At 39.9% G+C, this 19,752-nt stretch overlaps 1 protein-coding gene and 1 pseudogene across 2 annotated transcripts in view; one reads left to right on the top strand and one right to left on the bottom strand.

The window, feature by feature from the left end:
• Positions 1 to 18,853, bottom strand: part of Tbc1d15 (TBC1 domain family member 15) — a 62,689-nt gene extending 43,836 nt beyond the window's left edge. For both annotated transcript variants that reach the window (XM_069988725.1, XM_069988731.1), the window contains exons 1-4: positions 18,766 to 18,853; positions 10,164 to 10,262; positions 9,160 to 9,234; positions 2,735 to 2,873 (exon numbers count right to left, since the gene is read on the bottom strand). In XM_069988725.1, coding sequence (XP_069844826.1) covers positions 2,735 to 2,873; positions 9,160 to 9,234; positions 10,164 to 10,262; positions 18,766 to 18,795 — 343 coding nt within the window. In that variant the 5' untranslated portion in view covers positions 18,796 to 18,853. The remainder of the gene's footprint in view (positions 1 to 2,734; positions 2,874 to 9,159; positions 9,235 to 10,163; positions 10,263 to 18,765) is intronic.
• LOC138806620 (U6 spliceosomal RNA) lies at positions 5,549 to 5,648 on the top strand (annotated as a pseudogene).
• Positions 18,854 to 19,752: the final 899 nt, after the last annotated feature.

The raw sequence follows: 19,752 nt of genomic DNA, 5'->3' as shown, positions 1-19,752 counted from the left end.
CATCAAGAACATGACGTGTTATTACATTGGGTTTCCAGCAAGAATATGATGACAATTTATTGCTCTAAGAAAGAACATTTTTAAAATATTTAATCTGATAAAGGTTTGAACAATAGAAAGTTATGAAACATATTAAATGCACTTGTGAAACATGAAATTTAAAAAAAGAAATACAAAGTTAAGTCTTTGTAGCCCATTTTTTGAAGGTTTATATCCTATTTTTACAGTTTGTCTCAAGTTCCCTTTGTGCCTCATAGAAAAAAGAAAATTCATAGTAAAAAATGGGAAACTGGAAAGGTGAAAAAAAAATAAACATTTTTCTCTGAGAACTTGCAAAAACTCCAAAAAGTAAGATACTCAAGAAATTAAATTCTTAAAAATTATTTCCTAGCCAGGAGTTATTCAGGAGGCTGAGATTTGATGATTACAATTCAAAGCCAGTCCAGGCAGAAAAGTCCCCATGAGACTCTTCTTCCCAACTAACCACTCAAACACCAGAAGTGGTGCTGTGGCTCAAAATAGTAAAGCTCTAGCCTTAAGCAAAAGAGCTCAGGTACGGCACCCAGGCCCTGACTTCAATCCCCACAACTGACAACAACAAAAAAATTACTTCCTTTGGACAACAAAAGGTGCAAGTGGTGGGGAATGAGGAAAAAGAGAATAGGGGAGGATAAAAAAAAAAAAAGAGAATAGGGGAGGATAAATACAACCAAAACATATGTGCACATACAAAAATATCATAATAAAGCCCATTATTTTGTATAGTTAATTATATAGTAATAACACATTATTTCCCAAATCTTTAACAACTACAAAGTAATTGTGAACACAGTAAGTCACTTGCATAAGCAGCATTTATTTGCATCTGCAGTTTCTAACTAAGCTTCACAGTTACACAAAAGTTTCAACTCTGTCCACATATTAAAATCAGGCTCCATTAAAAGCAGGCTCCATTTCCAGAGTCTGATTTTTATTTAATTTTCTTTGTCTAAATCCCAGGCAACTTTAAGGAGTCACCAATAAGATCCATTAATTTTACAGATCTTAATTGTCAGATATTTCTTTCATTAATGCTTTTTCTTTACAATGAAATTCTGAAAGTCATTCCTTTTGCTCATTTTTGTGGGCAGTCATTTTTTCACCTTCAAGAATCTAACAATATTAAGCAACAACAAACATATTATTTCACACATACCAGGCCTGATGCTATAGTCTAGTGTAGTCAAGTACCACCTCATGTCCCATATTCTAAAATCAGAGTTTTTCATCTTCCCTTGACACTTTGCATTCAGATCCCATTAAGCACTTGTCTTTCTGATAGAAAGGAAATGCCCAAATGCCACCACTGAAAACCATCCCACCAAAAAAATACACCCAAGCGGGGCGCCGGTGGCTCACACCTGTAATCCTAGCTACTCAAGAGGCTGAGACCAGAGGATCTCGGTTCAAAGCCAGCCTGGGCAGGAAAGTCCATAAGACTCTTATCTCCAGTAAACCACTCAGAAAACAGGAAGTGGCACAGTGGCTCAAGTGGTAGAGCGCTAGCCTACCTCAGCTGAAGAGCTGAGGGACAGTGTTCAGATGCAGAGTTCAAGCCCCACAGTGACAAAAAAAAAAATCCAAGCATGCTCGAATTTTACCAAAAACTTGTGAAATAATATTTCCTTAATTGCCACAGCTTCCTACACATGAAAAATTGAAAAGCAAGCTACTGTATGACAGCTGATTCAAATCAATTTTGTTTAATAGCAATGCCATATAAATATAGCAATACATTTCCTATAAGATCTGGCCATCCGCCGGGCGCTGGTGGCTCACGCCTGTAATCCTAGCTACTCAGGAGGCTGAGATCTGAGGATCGCGGTTCAAAGCCAGCCCAAGCAGGAGAGACCTATCTCCAATAAACCACCAGAAAACCAAAGTGGCGCTGTAGCTCAAGTGGTAGAGCGCTCGCCTTGAGCTGAAGAGCTGAGGGACAGCGCCCAGGCCCAGAGTTCAAGCCCCACGACCGACAAAAAAAAAAAAGATCTGGCCATCCTGTGAATTGATAAACATGCAAAACTCAATTTAGGCCAAAATTATTCAAAGAAAATATTCTTCCCATTATAAAACACAAAGAAATCAATATTTTTAACATTAAAACATTTCAGTGCTATACAAGTATTTAATAGTTTAAAAAGGGATCTTAGGTAGACTGGCCACACTATACAGATGGGCTAGTTAGATATTTGGTAGTATGCAATTTCTATGGTATATGAGCTATTTGGCTTTTTTCGTTAACTAAAAACTAAAATCACTATATTGTAAAAAAAATAAATTTAAATATAGGAAACTAGCAAAAGTATATTTATAGAAAGGGGGAAAATTAACTGAAAGATTAGTACCAAAAGGATACTGAAATGAGCTGAAATTAGAATGGCCTGGTTTACTAGAATACTACATCTCCCCCTTGTGCTTTAAGATGAAATAACATGATTTTTAAATTTTCATGGTATGAAACGTAACTTTTAAAATAATGTTTAAAGTATCTTTTATAGTTAATAAGTAAAAGAATAAGTATTTTAAAATCTAATTCAAGGTCACAAACAACAAATCAAGAACACAATATAGTTAAGTATGAGAGCTTCATATGTAAGGATCCCTCCTGAGGAGCATTAAAGAATTTTTTGAACTCTTACTAGTATAATATACATTACCAAACAAGCTTACAGTTTTCAAAAGATTTAATTCATACCTCCATTGGTATGTGGTTTCTTTTTAAATGAAACAGTATTAACCATATCCCACTCTGTTTCATAACTGTTTACATGTTCCGATCCTCGATGAGATCTTTCTTTGGGAGCCTGGGTCCATTCTACAACCGAACTGGAGTCCTAAAATAACAACATATCAATATTTAAAGTCTGAAACTACAATTAAATTTTAACCCATAACATCTCAATTTCTATTAAGTTTGTAAATTATATCAGACAAGTGAGTATTTTTCCCTGTCCTTTTCTCCCATGTTGATCTTTACAAAATAACCAAGAAAAGTTTGTCTAGACTTCCTGGCAATTAAAGTTGCCAATAAAATCTACTAAAAAAAGAGAGATAAGAGGAGGGGCAGGGGGGAAAAAAGAAAGAAAGAAATTCTATATAGACATTGCATGTTATATTAAAATGTCATTTATACAGAAAGGGATCAACAACCAAACTCCAAATACTGTATGTACACCCAAACCTACATTGTCTACACCAGGTAGTAGAATAGAAGCATGTTTAATAAATAAGTAGAGTATTTTAGTCTATAAATATATAGATATAGATATACTAAGTAAACTAGGGGTTTCTAGAAATGCTTTAGTTTCATAATAAAAGGATCATTCCTTCATTGTCATGGCAAAGTTCTGATGTCTAAATATATGGCACCCATCTTATGAAAAGAGAAGGCAAATATGCCAGTGCAAAAAACATCTAATCTTCAGACACTGGGAATTATTTACAGAAAATAGCTATTATGACTTTAAAACAGTATTGAATGTGTATTTTCTTACTGGCAACCAAAATTAGCTCAAAGATGTACATATCAAGATGTATAGGTCTAAGAAAGTTCAAAAGTCTAAGATGTAACAATAATTTGACTAAATCAAGTTTTCTTTCTGTATAAGACAAATTATATATAAATTAAAGATATGTAGAATGGAATACAAAAAAATATGACAGACAAAAGAGAAACATTCTAAAATATATGGCTGACAAAAGAGAAATATCCAAACTACAATTCGAGAAAGAAATAGAAAAATATAAAGTGACAAATACCAAAATGTCCAACTTCAGTAGCAACCAAGCAAGTAATTTAAAAATAAGATTTCTAATTGTTGCCTCATTCAACTAAAAAAAGATAATATTAAATATGGAAGACAAGAAAACAGACTTACACCATGAATGACTACTTATTGGTATTGACTGTAAGAGAGTAATTTAGCCCTATTTATTGAAATTCAAACTATGTATATATTTGGTCATAACTGTTTTTCATTATCTAATTAATGGAAACAAAAAAATGAAACTGACGGCACAAACAATAATTATCTTTGCATGTTATATACCATGAAGCAATATAATCAAAAAGGTTCTTGGCCAGAGTCAGTGCTATGCAATTTAGACTTTTTTTTTCTTTTTTTTTTTTTGCTGGCCCTAGAGCTTGAACTCAGGGCCTGGGCTCTGTCCCTGGGACTCTCTGTGCTCAAGGCTAGGGCTTTACTACTTGAACCACAACACTGCTTCCAGCTTTTTCTGAGTAGTTTATTGGAGATAAAAGTCTCATGGAGGGTGGCTCAGTGGTAGAGTGCTTGCCTTGCATGCATGAGGCCCTGGGTTTGATTCCTCAGCACCACATAAGCAGAAGAAGCTGGAAGTGGTGCTGGCTCAAGTGGTAGGGCGCTAGCCTTGAGCTGAAGAGCTGAGGGACAGTGCCCAGGCCCAGAGTTCAGGCCCATGACCAACATACCCACACACACAAAAAAAAAGTCTCATGGACTTTCCTGCCAAGACTAGCTTTGAATAGCAATCTTCAGATCTCAGCCTCCTAGGTAGCCAGGATTACAGGCCTGAGCCACCAGCGCCTGGCTACAGTTTAGATTTTTAAGCTACACTAAATAAATTCAAGATTTTGAATTTAAAAATAATAATTTTTCCGTAATATCTGCAGTAATGAAACAGTGCAAGGAATGGTAGGTAGCACAGGTCTATAATCCTAGCTAATTAGGAGGCTGAGATCTGGAGAATTGTTAAAGGCCAGCTTGGGCAAAAAAATTGTGAGACATCATTACAACAACAACAAAGCTGGTGATTTGTACCTGTCATCTCAGCTATACAGCAAGCATAAATAGAAGGATTTGGGACCACAGCAGCCTGGGCAAAAATCAAGACCCTATTTCAAAACCTAGCTAAAGAAAAAAAGGACTTGCTGGGAGCTGGTAGCTCACACTTGTAATCCTAGCTACTCAGGAGGCTGAGATCTGAGGATCACGGTTCAAAGCCAGCCCGGGCAGAAAAGTCCTTGAAACTCGTATCTCCAATAAACTACCAGAAAACCGAAAGTGGCGCTATAGCTCAAGTGGTAGAGTGCTCGCCTTGAGCTGAAGAGCTGAGGGACAGCACTCAGGCCCCCGAAGTTCAAACCCCACAACCGACAAAAAAAAAAAAAAAAAGAAGGACTTGAGGTATGCTTCAATTGGTAGGGTACAGGTCTAATAAGCTCCAGGTCCTGAATTTAAAACTTCATTACAGCCAGGGGGTAAAAAAAAACCTGACAATATCCTGACATCCACCAGCAAAAAATAAGTAGTTATAAAATAACAAGCAACAGATTAAAGACTCATATATGTTAAAATTTATTTAATGTCTCTTGATTTTACCAAGATGGCACATGGCATGAGTGACATATACAATCTAGATATGTGTAAGTACAGTTGCTCTGAAGTTACCTAAAGCATATTTCTCAGAACACGTTGCCACTGTTAAGTAACGTATTACTATATGTTAAATACATAAATAAGTAAATACAATGCTTTGGCAGCACACATATTAAAATCAGAACAAAACAGAGATTAGCATCGCCCCTGTGCAACCATAACATATATATTTGTGAAGTTTTCCATATAGTTCGATGCAGTAAAAAGTAAATACGATAAGGAAATTGCAAAGCTGTGTGTGTAGATTAATGTATGTAGCATATATAATGAGAAACATAATACAGGTTTTCTATACACATATTTACAAAGATATGAAATACATAAGAGATAAAGGTCTGGAAAGATATATACTAACTAAAGAACAAATAAAAAAAAATATTCTGGTCCAGCAGAACTTCAATCTTCTATTATTTGAATTTTTGCAAAATATTTGTGTATTTGTACATACCCATACTTCCAGACAATCTTTTAGGATACTTGTTATTAAATCTGAGCTCCTCCACACAAAAAATCTCACAACATCAGCCAGGTGTCAGTGGTTCATGCCTTTAATTCTAACTCAGGAGGCTGAGATCTGAGGATCCCAGTTCAAAGTCAGCCCAGGCATGAAAGTCTGTGAGACTTCTCTCCAATTCATTACAGCTCCCGAAATAGAGCTGTGGCTCTAGTGCTAGCCTTGAGCAAAAAAGTACAGAGGCAGTGCCCAAACTCTGAGTTCAAGCTCCAGAAGTGGTATCAAAAATAAAATCCAAAAAACAAAAAAAAGAAGGCTGGGAAGGTGGCTCAGTGGTAGAGTGCTTGCCTTGCATGCATGATGCCCTGGGTTCGATTCCTCAACACCACATAAGCAGGAAGTGGTGCTGTAGCTCAAGTGGTAGAGTGCTAGCCTTGAGCTGAAGAGCTGAGGTACAGGGCCCAAGCCCAGAGCTCAAGCCCCACAACCAAAGGAAAAAAAAAATCTCAAAACATCAAAGGCAAGAGTCTACACAAAATGACATTTCCCCATTTGTTAGGAAATGGAAAGGTTTGGAAAAAATTATATTAAGTGAAGTAAGCCAGGCCCAAAGAAACATAGGTCCCATGGTTTCCCTTATTTGCAATATCTAGTATAGGTATGAGTCAAGCGGAAAAGGTCAGATAATGTGATGTTAGGAAAATTAACCCTTAAATATGTATTTTAATGTTTTCGTTTCTTTCATGCATGTGTTTCTAACGCATTTATAAGATTATTTCTTTGTTGCTTTGTATGTCCCTCCCCCACAGTGTAACCCCCGCTTTCACTATATTTGATGTCAGTATAACATGTGAAGGAGATGGGGACAAACAAGTCGTTTAAGGATTCAGGTGGACCTGTTGCAACAATGAGAAGTACAAAATGTCATCTCAAAACCAGCTTTACAATGTCGGTGTGGGGGGGGGAGGGGGGTATGATTGGGTGGGGGGGAGGGGGGAGGCTGGGAAGGGAGGTGAAGGGTAAACAAAGGAGGAGGCTGCAATGCTTGGTAAGAAATGTATGCATTATCCTGCCCATGTAATTGTAACCCCTCTGTACAGTATGTTCTCAAATAAAATAAAATTAAATTAAAAAAAAAAAGAGTCTACACAAAAGAGAATATAAATGAAAGAGACTATTTAGGGAAATGAAAACTTTAGTAATTTTCAACTGTTCAGAAACAAGAACATTATATCCATAAAGAATAGAATGCTACTTTTTTTTTCTGCCAGTCCTGGGGCTTGAACTCAGGGACTGGGCCCTATACCTGATCTTCTTTTGCTCAAGGCTTTCACTAAACCATGTGAGTCACAGTTCTTCTGGCTTCATTTGGTGCTTAATTGGAGATAGGAATATGACATATTTTCCTGCCCAGGCTGACCTTGACCTACAATTCTCAGACCTCAGCTTCCTAAGTAGTTAGTATTACAGATTGAGCCACCAGCAACCCCAGAATGCTACTTTTAATAGCATTGTTACACAAAATTTATCTCAAAATGAATCATAGATGGAAATCACAAGTCTAAAGAAAAAAAGTCTAGGAAAAAATGGAGCAAAGGGGCTAGAAATGTGACTTAGTGGACCACTTGCCTAGCATGCATGAAGCCCTCAGTTTGATTCTTCAGTATCACATAAACAGAAAAAGCTGGAAGTGACACTGTGGTTCAAGTGGTAGAATGCTATCCTTGAGCAAAAGAAGCTGAGGGGCAGTGCCTAGGCCCTGAGTTCAAGCTCAGGACTGGCCAAAAAAAAAAAAAAGAGCAGTGCCTAGGCCCTGAGTTCAAGCTCAGGACTGGCCAAAAAAAAAAGAGCAGAAATGAAAAAAGGAATGAGAATTTGGAAGAATAGAAAAAATGTTCTCAAAATTCAGAAAAAATGATTAAAGGAATTAGAAAACATGAAAGGAAATATTTTTAAATTACAAGACTAGATGGGCACAAGTGACTCCTACCTATAATCTTAGCTACTAAACAGACTGAGATATGAGGATCAAAGTTCAAAGCCAGCCTTCATAGTAAAGTCCATGAGATTTTTTTTTTTTTGGGGGGGGTCCGGTTGTGGGGCCTGAACTCTGGGCTGGGCGCTGTCCCTCAGCTCTTCAGTTTAAGGCTAGCGCTACACTACTTGAGCCACAGCACCACTTTTGGCTTTTTTCTTTTTGCTTATGTGGTGCTGAGGAATTGAACCCAGGGCCTCATGCATGCAAGGCAAGCACTCTACCACTTAGCCACCTTCCCAGCCCCAGTCCATGAGATTTTTATCACTTTATTAACCACCAAAGAGCCAAAAGTGAAGCTGTGGCTCAAGTGGTAGAGGCACTACTTGAGCAAAAAAGCTCAGGAGCAGTATCAAGCCCCACGACTAGTACGCATACACGCATGCATTCACTCACACTCACACACACAAACACAAAAGAAACAGCCTTTATATATAACATCTGAAAGCTTTTACCTGATATGTCTAGAACAGATACATCCTTAGATATTTAATGTAGATGAGAGATTGCTATGGGCTAGGAATAAGCAGAACAGTTTCTTTAGAGTCAGAAAGAAGGTTGATGAAAATGTCTAAAATAGATACTGGTAAGAGTTGTATGTTCTGTAAATACAACTAAACATCATAAAACTTCGTACTCTGAAAGAATGAGCTTTATGGTATGTGAATTATCTCAATAAATCTGCTATTTTAAAAATGAAAATCTAATGCATTGTACCTATAATCCCATCACTCCAGAGTAGAAACAGGAGCAGAGATCAAGCCTGGGCTACATAGTAAGACTGTCTCAAAAATAGCTGGGGCAGGGAAGGTGGCTCAGTGGTAGGGTGCTTGCCTTGCATGCATGAGGCCCTGGGCTCAATTCCTCAGCACCACATAAGCAGAAAAAGGCAGAAGTGGCCCTGTGGCTCGAGTGGTAGAATGCTAGCCTTGAGCTGAAGAGCTGAGGGATAGTGCCCAGGTCCAGAGTTCAGACCCCATGACCAACCAACAAATAAATAAATAAATAAATAAATAAATAGCAAAAACAAAATTTTAAAAATATTTTCTTTGGTTTCCTTTTTTCTTAGACAAGATCTCACTACATAGATATCACTATGTATGGGTTCAAGGCCAGCCTCCAGTCTCACCTCTAAAATGCTGGGATTACATGCCTGTGTTACCACATGAAAAAATTGCTATTCCCTTAATCATACTTCTTTATCTTAAAAATACCTTTCCAGCACAGAGAATACTAGAAGAATCCAATGCATCATCCAATGGTCTCCAATCCACTATTACTTCAGTATCCTTAAGAAAGAAATTATATTTAGAATTTAGTAATAAGGTATATTCTTAATTCACTTATTTAATTCTCTGAACCTAAAAGTTTATCCCCTTATATATCAGCCTCAATGCCTATATCATGCATTAACTGTTAACAAAATATTATGTAGTTTAATTCTGTTTACTTTTCATTATGAAAATTGTACAAATACAATTTTTATATGGTACATTCAAAACTATAATCCTAACTACTCAGGAGTCTAAGATCTAAGGACTATCACTCAAAGCCATCCTAGAAAGAAAAGTCCATGAAAGTCTTATCTCCAATTAAGCAGCAAAAAGCCAGAAATGAAGGCACTGCTCCAGTGAAACAGTGCAAGCCTTAGTGAAAAAGCTAAGGGACAGCACGCTGCCCCAGTACCAACACAAAAACAAGTAAATATATGTGTTTATGTGTATGCATATACACATATACACACGTGTGTGTGTGTGTGTGTGTGTGTGTATTCCATGTTATTTTACTGGTTTACCTAAAGTATTTTACTTCTATCATTATTCTTTCCCATGTTAAATTTTTAACTGTTCTATCATGTAATTGTATCTTACATATAAAATTCAAACTTACTGATAAAGCTCCCTAAAAGAACCCCCACTGCTGGGCACCAGTAGTTTAGGCCTGTAATCCTAGCTACTCAAACAGATGAGATCTGAGGTTTGCAGTTCAAAGACAGCCCAGGCAGAAAAGCCCATGAGACTCTTATCTCCAATTAACTATCAAAAAAAACTGCAAGTGGAGCTGTGGCTGAAGTGATAGAGCATTAGCCTTCAGCACAAAAAAGCTCAGGGATGGCACATAGGCCCCGAGTTCAAGCACCAGCACCATCCCCAGCACCCAAAAAAAAAAAAAAATACTATAAACTATTACTAAATAAAATCATTTACAAAAAACTTACCTTTTCAAAAACACGTAATATCCCTGAAATTAAGCTGTCTTGATCATTGGTCTTACCACAAGATGAATGAATATATACCCCTTCCTGTTCATATATAATCTGGAACAACAAAAATAAGAATAATCATTGTTTTTATTTCAGTATTTGTTTAAAATATTGAGATGTTTTCTTATAATGACTATCCAAGTATATGATTACCATATATATACATATTTATATATAACTATATATGTATATAATTGTATACACATTATATACATATACATATGCATACATATATATTTGTTTTGAGGATGGCACCCAAGTCTAAATACAATTTATACACACCTTCTACACATAGCCTGAGGGCTGTTTTACATTTGATGTTAACTAAATGGCCAAGAACTAATCTGAAGGTAAGTTTGTACACTATACTTAGTGTGGCTGCATTCTGATTGTAACTGTTCACATGAGGTCAAGTGGGGAATTTCTACTTCTAATATCATGTCAGCACTAAACAATTTTTTTAGATTTTTAGAATATTTCAAATTCTAGATTCTCAGATTAGGAATGTTCAATCTTTATTAAAAAATACATACCAGATTTAAAGAAACTTCAAACAAATGTAAACTGAAAGTTAGTTTGATTTGTTGCTCATTAGTGAAAAATCAAATGTCAGACAAATTGTGATGTTCCTCAATATATAAATTCCACTTAAAATTTATATTTGGGGAGGGCTGGGAAGGTGGCTCAGTGGTAGAGTGCTCGCCTAGCATGCATGAAGCCCTGGGTTCGATTCCTCAGTGCCACATACACAGAGAAAGCCGAAAGTGGCACTGTGGCTCAAGTGGTAGAGTGCCAGCCTTGAGCAGAAGATCAGGGACAATGAACTTTACAACTTGGGGGAGGAAGGGTAGGGAAATAGGGGGAGAAATAGGAGAAAATGAGGGAAAAGAAATGTAGTCAAAAAGAAATGTACTCATGACCTGACTGATATAACTATAGCCCCTCTGTACCCCACCTCTACAATAAAATAAAATAAAATAAAATAATTAAGCCAGATGCTGATGGCTCATGCCTGTAATCCTAGCTACCCAGGAGGCTGAGGATCTGAGGATCACGGACAAAAGCCAGCCCGGGCAGGGCTAGGAAGGTGGCTCAGTGGTAGAGTGCTTGCCTTGCATGCATGAGGCCCTGGGTTCGATTCCTCAGCACCACATAAGCAATAAGAAAAAAGCCAGAAGTGGCCCTGTGGCTCAAGTGGTAGAGCGCTAGCCTTGAACTGAAGAGCTGAGGGACAGCGCCCAGGCCCAGAGTTCAGGCCCCACGACCGGACCCCCTTCCCTCCCCCAAAAAAAGCCAGCCCGGGCAGAAAAGTCCGAGAGACTCTTATCTCCAAGAAAACACTAGAAAACTGGAAGTGGCACTACGGGCTCAAGCGGTAGAGCGCTGGCCTTGAGCTGAAAAGCTCAGGGATAGCACCGAAGCCCAGAGTTCAAACCCCAGGACAAAAAAAAAAAATTTATATTTGGGGCACATAGATTAGTAGGGTATAAGTTGGTAGTACAGTACTTGTCTACCAAGTGCAAAGTCCACAAACTAATAGTAATAATAATAAAATACTAGATTTTAACTGGAAACTATCCAAAAATAAGAACACATGAATTATAATAAAAAAACTGATGCTTTTTATATATTCCCACAATAGCCTAGTTTATAAAAGATCATTTTGTAACAAAATGATCTAGAAATTTAGGTAACCATACGGAATTTTAAAATTAGTGAAGAGAACTTCTGGAAATGAGTATAAAGGAAATGAATTTTGCAATATTACTGTTTCTATAAGTAAAACCCTGTTTTTAAAAAACAATCAGTACATGAAGATTTAAGACATGATCCTTGAACAGCATCTTATGAGCATATAGTAAAGACAAGTTAATTCCTAAGTATAAATATTTCTATTGCTATAAGGAAAATAAAATAATAACCCTCAGTATTTTTGACATATTAAGTTTGGAACAGAGAATTTTTTATTTATGTAAACCTTTTATTGGTATAATCATATTAGTCTTTTGAATAACAAAATTACACTAAGTTGTCACATTATTTTTACTACTTTCTCATGTTTGGGATGTTAGTCAATTGTAATATGGATTTATATCACCTAGGTCAATAGTTCTATTAATCAAGATCACAAGGGAAGTTACAAAAAACCTAAGCTGGACTTCTCTGGAATATTTGTTTAACACCAGATTAGTATCTAAGCAAAAGACAAAGATGGTATAGTATGAGTTGGAAAATGGACAAAATGGGACAATTTTATGTTGTTTATATAAAGATGAAAACTCTTAAAGCATATAGATATAGTCATATATGTACAAAGATATAAATAAGAATAATCACAGCCAACCATCTTGTGACTTATATCTCCTAACACTTTCCAACACACATACTCTTCCTGCCTAGGGCCATGCTGAGCTTACACAGTCCCTAAAAACCTTGTGTCTTTTCTTTGCAAATACTGTTCCCTCTGCCTGAAACATCCTCTACTCCTTTCTACTGAAAGAAGAAATCCTTCCTGTCCAAACTCTTCTACCCACTTAATCTGATTTACAAGTGTCCAATCTGAAAAGAGAAGACATTTCTAGTTGATTCCTCAATGAATAACAGAAAATGCCAATAATGTGCCATGAAGGTAATTCCTAGATGCCAATAAACCAGACTCAGTGACTGCCTTTAGTACTTACAGTCTAATTGTGGGTAAGGACAAGAAAACAATTACAGCATATAATCTAAGTAACTAATAAGCTGATTCAGCAGGCCTTTAATATGGTATCTTAACCAGACTCAGATGGGTCAGGCAGTGAGAATCAGGAAGACTGGCTACCTATAAGCTAAGACCTTAGTAATGGCAATTTTAACTAAGAGCATGCAGGGAGGAAGAGGGTGTATGTTCCTAGCAAAGGGTACATACTAAACAGAACATACATACTAAACAAAGAGTTGTTCAATATATAGCTGAAACTCAATATCAAGTGGTAAAATTACAACCAGTTCAGAACAGAGTTTTATTAGCCATAAAGAACTCAAGAGGGGCTGGGAAGGTGGCTTAGTGGTAGAGCGTTTGCCTTGCATGCATGAGGCCCTGGGTTTGATTCCTCAGCACCACATAAGCAAAAAGAAAAAAGCCGGAAGTGGCGCTGTGGCTCAACTGGTAGAGCGCTAGCCTTGAGCTGAAGAGCTGAGGGACAACGCCCAGGCCCAGAGTTCAGGGCCCATGACCGGACCAAAAAAAAAAAGAACTCAAGATATTGGAATTTATCCTGAAGACAAAAGCCACTAGAGTTCTAGCAGGGAATGACACTTCAAACTTAACTTCTGTAAGTCAACATGCTGGCTACAGGGCCAAGAATGAACAGCTGTAATAATTCAAGGAAAGATTCAAGATAGCTTGAATTCAGGCAGTGAAAGTGGGGATGAGGAAAAGCAGTAGGCTTAAAAAGATATTTAGGTCAAAATGACAAGACTTTGTGACTACATGTGGGAGGTGGTAAAGGAGAGAGAACTCAAGTACAAAACTGAAAATTGAGAAATTATTTATTGAGACGGAATACAGAAGGAAAAAAGTAAACCATGGGATTTATTTGGGACAAATTATTAGTCATGTCAATGGAAATAAAAGAAAATGTATTATAAAGGTACCATACCACAGAAATTCTGAGAGAAGACTGAATCTTCGATATAAATAAGATGGTACACATCTTGATGAATGGTAGGTATACTGCTTAAAGTCATCAGTGTGTGAAACAATGTAAGAATCTGGACATACTTAGAAATCTATGAAAATTTTAAAATAACTTCTTTTATACCAATGACTAAAACAATAAAAAGGTATGAATATTTCTTTTTTTTGGAGGGGGGGGGGTCCGGTCGTGGGGCCTGAACTCTGGGCCTGGGCGCTGTCCCTCAGCTCTTCAGCTCAAGGCTAGCACTCTACCACTTGAGCCACAGCACCACTTCCGGCTTTTTTCTTTTTGTTATGTGGTACTGAGGAATCGAACCCAGGGCCTCAGGCATGCAAAGCAAGCGCTCTACAACTGAGCCACCTTCCCAGCCCAAAGTAGTTTATGAATACAAAAAAAAGAAAAAAAGAAAGATAAAAAATATTCCTGGTATACTGGGGAGTTTCTCTTTTCTTTAGAGTAGTTCTTGTAACATGTTACATAACCAGAAAATAATTCAGATGTTTTCTTTATTTTATGGCATTCTTTATTGCTGAGTTTTTTGATAATAGGGCTGTTGAATAGACTTTAATGTTTGTTTTTTTTTTTGGTCTGTTGTGGGCCTGAACTCTGGGCCTGGATGCTGTCCCCCCAGCACTTGAGCCAGGCACCACTTCCGGCTTTTTCTGCTTATGTAGTGCTGAGGAATCGAACCCAGGGCCTCATTCATGTAAGGCAAGCACTTTACCACTGAGCCACCTTCCCAGACCCAGACTTTTAGTGCTGGCATTGGGGCTTGAACTCAGAGCCTTGCATTCTTGTTTGGCTATTTCACTCAACGTTCGAGTTCTGCCACTTGAGCCACATCTCCACTTCTAACTTTTTGCAGGTTAATTGGAGAAGACAGTCACACAGATTTGTCTGCCTAGGCTGACTGTTGAGTAGGTAGGATCACAGGCATGAGCCAGACTTAATTTTTTTTTTTTCTCCAGGTGTGGGGCCTGAACTCTGGGCCCGGGTGCTGTCCCTCAGCTCTTCAGCTCAACGCTAGCACTCTACCACTTGAGCCACAGTGCTACTTCCGGCTTTTTTCTTTTTTCTTATGTGGTGCTGAGGAATCAAACCCAGGGCCTCCAGCATGCAAGGCAAAGCGCTTTACCACTGAGCCAACTTCCCAGCCCCCAATTTTTTTGTTTTTTAAAAAATTTTTTACACAGTATAGTAGTTTTCAGTTTTAAGACATTTCATTTTGTGAGTTAGTAAAAACATGACTTTTAAATGGAAAAAGTATGAAGTTATTATGTCTTAGTTTTGATAAGACATAGGTGCTAAGATTAAGTTCAAAGTTTATTTCACTTTTTACTGGTAGAAAACCTTATGAAATATTCATACCTGGGGCTGGGAAGGTGGCTCAGTGGTAGAGCGCTTGCTTTGCATGCCTGAGGCCCTGGGTTCAATTCCTCAGCACCACATAAGCAAAAAGAAAAAAGCCAGAAGTGGCACTGTGGCTCAAGTGGTAGAGTGCTAGCCTTGAGCTGAAGAGCTGAGGGACAGCGCCCAGGCCCAGAGTTCAGGCCCCACGACCGGACCCCCCCCCCAAAAAAAAAAGCACATAAACTACTTTATTAAACGGCAACTCCTTCAAGAAACAACTTAAAGATAAAAAGAAAAAAAGTACTAAGCCAAAAGTGAAGGCACTGTTTCTAAACTGTGTAAGAGAAAAATCTTTTGCTCTTTATTTTAATGTACTATCATTATTTTAAGTCATTTGCTATTTATTTTAAATTAAGTAAAAAAGCATCAACAACTAAAATCTGCTATATTAATTTAATTATGGCTGGATTTGATAGAGGAATATTTAAATTACACAGCTTTTAAAAGTCAAGTTTGTGAGTTATTCCAGATAATTTTCACATTTTTTTAAATTGTGAAAATACCGTACAGAGGGGTTACAATTACATGGGCAAGGTAATGAGTACATTTATCAAGCATTGTTGCCTCCTTCTTTGTTTCCCCTTCCCATCACCCACCGCCCCGCCCCACCCCACCCCCTATTTTTTATCTTTCTAAAGCATTAAGATTATAATATATCTAAAAGGAAATAGACGGAACCAAGTTTTTAAGTTACAAAATAAATTCTTACTAACCCTTACTAAAAAGTCATCAAATCCTAATTGTGAAAAATAACCAATGAGCCTGGCACTGATGGCTCACACCTGTAATCCTATCTATTCAGAAGGCTGAGAGCTGAGGATCATGTTTTTGCCAGCCCAGGCAAAAAAGTCTTTGTTGTTGTTGTTGGTCGTGGGACTTGAACTCTGGGCTTGGGTGCTGTTCCTGAGCTCTCCAGCTCAAGGGGGAGCACTCTACCACTTGAGCCACAGTGCCACTTCTAGTTTTCAGGTGGTTAATTGGCGCTAAGAGTCTCACAGGCTGGCTTTGAACTGCGATCCTCAGATCTCAGCTTCCTTCAGTAGCTAGGATTACAGTGCCTAGCAAGAAAAGTCATACATACAATAAACCACTTAGAAAAAGCCAGAAGTGGTGCTGTGGCTCAAGTGGTAGACCATCAGCCTAGAGCACAAAGAGGCTCAAGGACAGGGTTTAGGTCCTGAGTTCAAGCCCCAGGACCAGCAAAAAAAAAATTAATTAACCAATGATTTTTCCCAATTATTTCAAGTTACTTTATTAGAATAAAATCATAGCAAAAAAACTAAAGTGAAAGAAAATATTCCACAACAGGATTTTACAATTCTAAAACAAGAAAATAATAATGGAACCATCTCTCTTATTCTAATCCGCTTGTTTGTTCTTACTTCCTGATTTTTCCCCTTCACTGAATACCTTCTGTGTAACAGGATCTGAGCTAGGTAAAGTAGAAACATTTCAAGGTTTAACCACATGACAAGCCAATCTACACATTACCAGAATATGAACAATAAAAACTGCATCCACATAAAGGGGTTGAAATTCATATTGTCTTTCTTATTTAGACAAGTAAGGGAGTGATTTTGAAAACTGAAGTCTATAAATTCCAAGGGCCAGGAATATGTTACACATATCTCCAATATCTAACATGGTGTGGAACAAATCACATGCTTAAGAAGTATTTGGAGAGTAAATTAATGTAACTATAACTAGCATAGTATAATGTCAAAAACTACTTCTAGGGCTGGGAATGTGGCATAGTGATAGAGTGCTTGCCTAATATGCCTGAAGCCTTGGGTTCGATCCCGAAGTACCACATAAACAGTAAAAGCCGGAAGTGGCGCTGTGGCTCAAGTGGTAGAGTGCTTGAGCAAAAGAAGCAAAAGAAGGGGCTGGGAAGTTGGCTCAGTGGTAGAGCGCTTGCCTTGCATGCCTGAGGCCCTGGGTTCGATTCCTCAGCACCACATAAGCAAAAAGAAAAAAGCCGGAAGTGGTGCTGTAGCTCAAGTGGTAGAGTGCTAGCCTTGAGCTGAAGAGCTGAGGGACAGCGCCCAGGCCCAGAGTTTAGACCCACGACTGGATAAAAAAAAAAGAAAAGGATTTCTTCTTGGAAAGTGGTAGACTGGATCAGTCCAAATTGGGGGGAGGGGGGGAATTAAACAGGATAACTCTACTCACTGTTGTAAAAAGACAAAAAAATTTAATAATCTGAAACAGAATGTCCAACTTATCATTTCAAAAAGTAAAAATAAGTGCAATTTTTTTTTCTAGTTTCCTGTATTCTTACGCGCTCCCCTACAAGAAACGACTTGATAGCGCATCTATCCTATAGAGAAAGAATATGAAGCAGTCCTAACTGCTCAATGTCCCAAAGCTCAACTTCAGGTCAACTGAAAGAAAAAAAAAAAAAAAAAACAAGACCATATTGGTTACTCTGCAGCCTAAGAAGTTTACACACCGAACCACAAAGGCCGTCCAAGGACTCAAAATGGAGTGGAAAGCGACGGGGGAAACCTGAGTGGAAAACAAACAAACAAACAAACAAACAAGGAACAGAGGGAGCTATTATCAGCAGTCAGCCCTCCCTCTTTACGATATACCCACGCCGCGGGAGCAGCTGCCAAAGGTCGATCACACAGCAGAGGTGGGGGGGAGGGGAGGGGGAGGGGGAGGGGAAGGGAGGGGCGGGGGAGGGGAAGGGCGGGGGCGGGGGAGGGGAAGGGCGGGGGCGGGGGAGGGGAAGGGCGGGGGCGGGGGCGCCACAAGCACAAGCCTGGGAAACACTCAAACGAAATCTCCTCCGCAACCCACCGCTCGCTCCTAACGAAATGGGGCGTGGGTAACCTGGCCGAACCCTGACCACCGCGAGAGATGACCCCCGCGGAAGCGCCTCGTTGACGTCGAGGGAATAAACGTGTCCACAAATCCCTTCCGACGGCTGCTCTGGGGGAGGCGGAGGCCTGGCCGCTGACAACCTGCAGCCGTCCGCACGGCAGACACCAGTCGGTCCGCGGGGCCCGCCGCGGACGCCGGCCAGCGGGGCGGCTCCTCCCCAGGCCGGGTGTCCCCGGCGCCGTCACGAGAGCGGCCGGGGAGATTCGCGCCTCCAAGCCAGGGAAGCCATTGTAGCCGGGAGGGCGGGCCGAGGCCTACCGCCGGGACTGCCGTGTCTAGTTCACACTAGAGCCAGGAAACCGCCTGGCCCTTCGCAAAAGAAAGACAGGCGTCAAAAGGCGTCCGTATCTGGGGCAAATCGGAGCCGACGGGAGCCGAGCCCTGGCCGCGTCGGGGCAGGGACCCGGTCTCCCAGCTCCCGGGCTACACCGGCAGGCTCGGCGAAACAGCGGACGCCCGCGGAGGGCTGCTCCCCATGCTCATGGACACCTGCTTCCCTCCCCGGCTGCCCCCCTCAGCGAGCAGAGAAACCCCAGTCTCGGAGAAACCCAGGGGTGCTACCCGGGGCCGTTACTTACCTTCCCGCTCACAGCGCCCGCCGCCGCCATGTTTGCTGCGCCGGCCTGGTGATGACGTAGCAGTAGCTCACGTGTCTCTCAGCTTCACAACAACATCCGGCGAGACAAAAATAACATCCGGGGCCGGAAACGGGCGGGCGGTGACTGGCGGGAATAGTGCGAGGGGGCGGGGTGATGGTGGGAGGAGCCTCCCGGCGCATGCGTGTTGAGTGGGATTCGGGCTGCCTGAGTGGGCGCTCGCTCCGACTCCGAAGTGCGCATGCGCCAATGGAGCTTTTTGTTTGGAGGCTCTACTAGGAGCTTAGTGCTTAGCATATCGTATGATGTGAATGAAAGTGCAACAGATTGCGAGCCGGCAAACGAGGCCCTGATCTGTGGTCCTACGCAAGTTTATCAAGATGCTAGGAACTTGGGGTTTTTTTTCATTTTCATTATAACATCAGTATACCGTTGTGAAGATGAAAGAAATCCCAAGTCCCCCAACCGAAGCCCACAGGAGCTAACTTCCTTTGCGTGCGAGGTTCTTCCATTGAAGTCTGCTCAAACAGCATCTTCAAGGCATCTATTTTTACAGGACCCGCACGCAGTTGAGACCTCCTGCATCGTCATGTAATAGCTGAGTATGTAAACGGAGAATGACGCTTGGAGTTGTCTTTCACTTGGTGATAGATTTGTAAGGATATTAAAGTCATCGTTCTCAGTGCTGTAAGAGAGTGCAGAGAATGAATGAGAGCTCTGGTACGAGATCTGAAAGTTCGCCCGCCCGGGAAAGAATCAAAAGCCCTCTTATTCAGTTAAGTTCACCTGAGTCCACTGCAGTAACTGAGTGGAAAGTAGAGTTTCTGAAGATATTTGAGACGAGTGGCAACTATAGAAAACGGACTTGCAGATTCAGTGAATCTCAGAAACCTGATCAGTAATGAAAGCCGCTGGACTTTAGATGAGAATGAGTATGCCATTAGGGAAGCTGAACACTAGACAGCAGAG

This window comes from Dipodomys merriami, unplaced genomic scaffold (genome assembly GCF_024711535.1).
Source record: "Dipodomys merriami isolate MVZ:Mamm:240054 unplaced genomic scaffold, mDipMer1.0.p SCAF_10, whole genome shotgun sequence".
Taxonomy (NCBI): domain Eukaryota; kingdom Metazoa; phylum Chordata; class Mammalia; order Rodentia; family Heteromyidae; genus Dipodomys; species Dipodomys merriami.
Note: the sequence above shows the minus strand (reverse complement) of the source record. Positions and strands in the feature narration are given on the sequence as shown.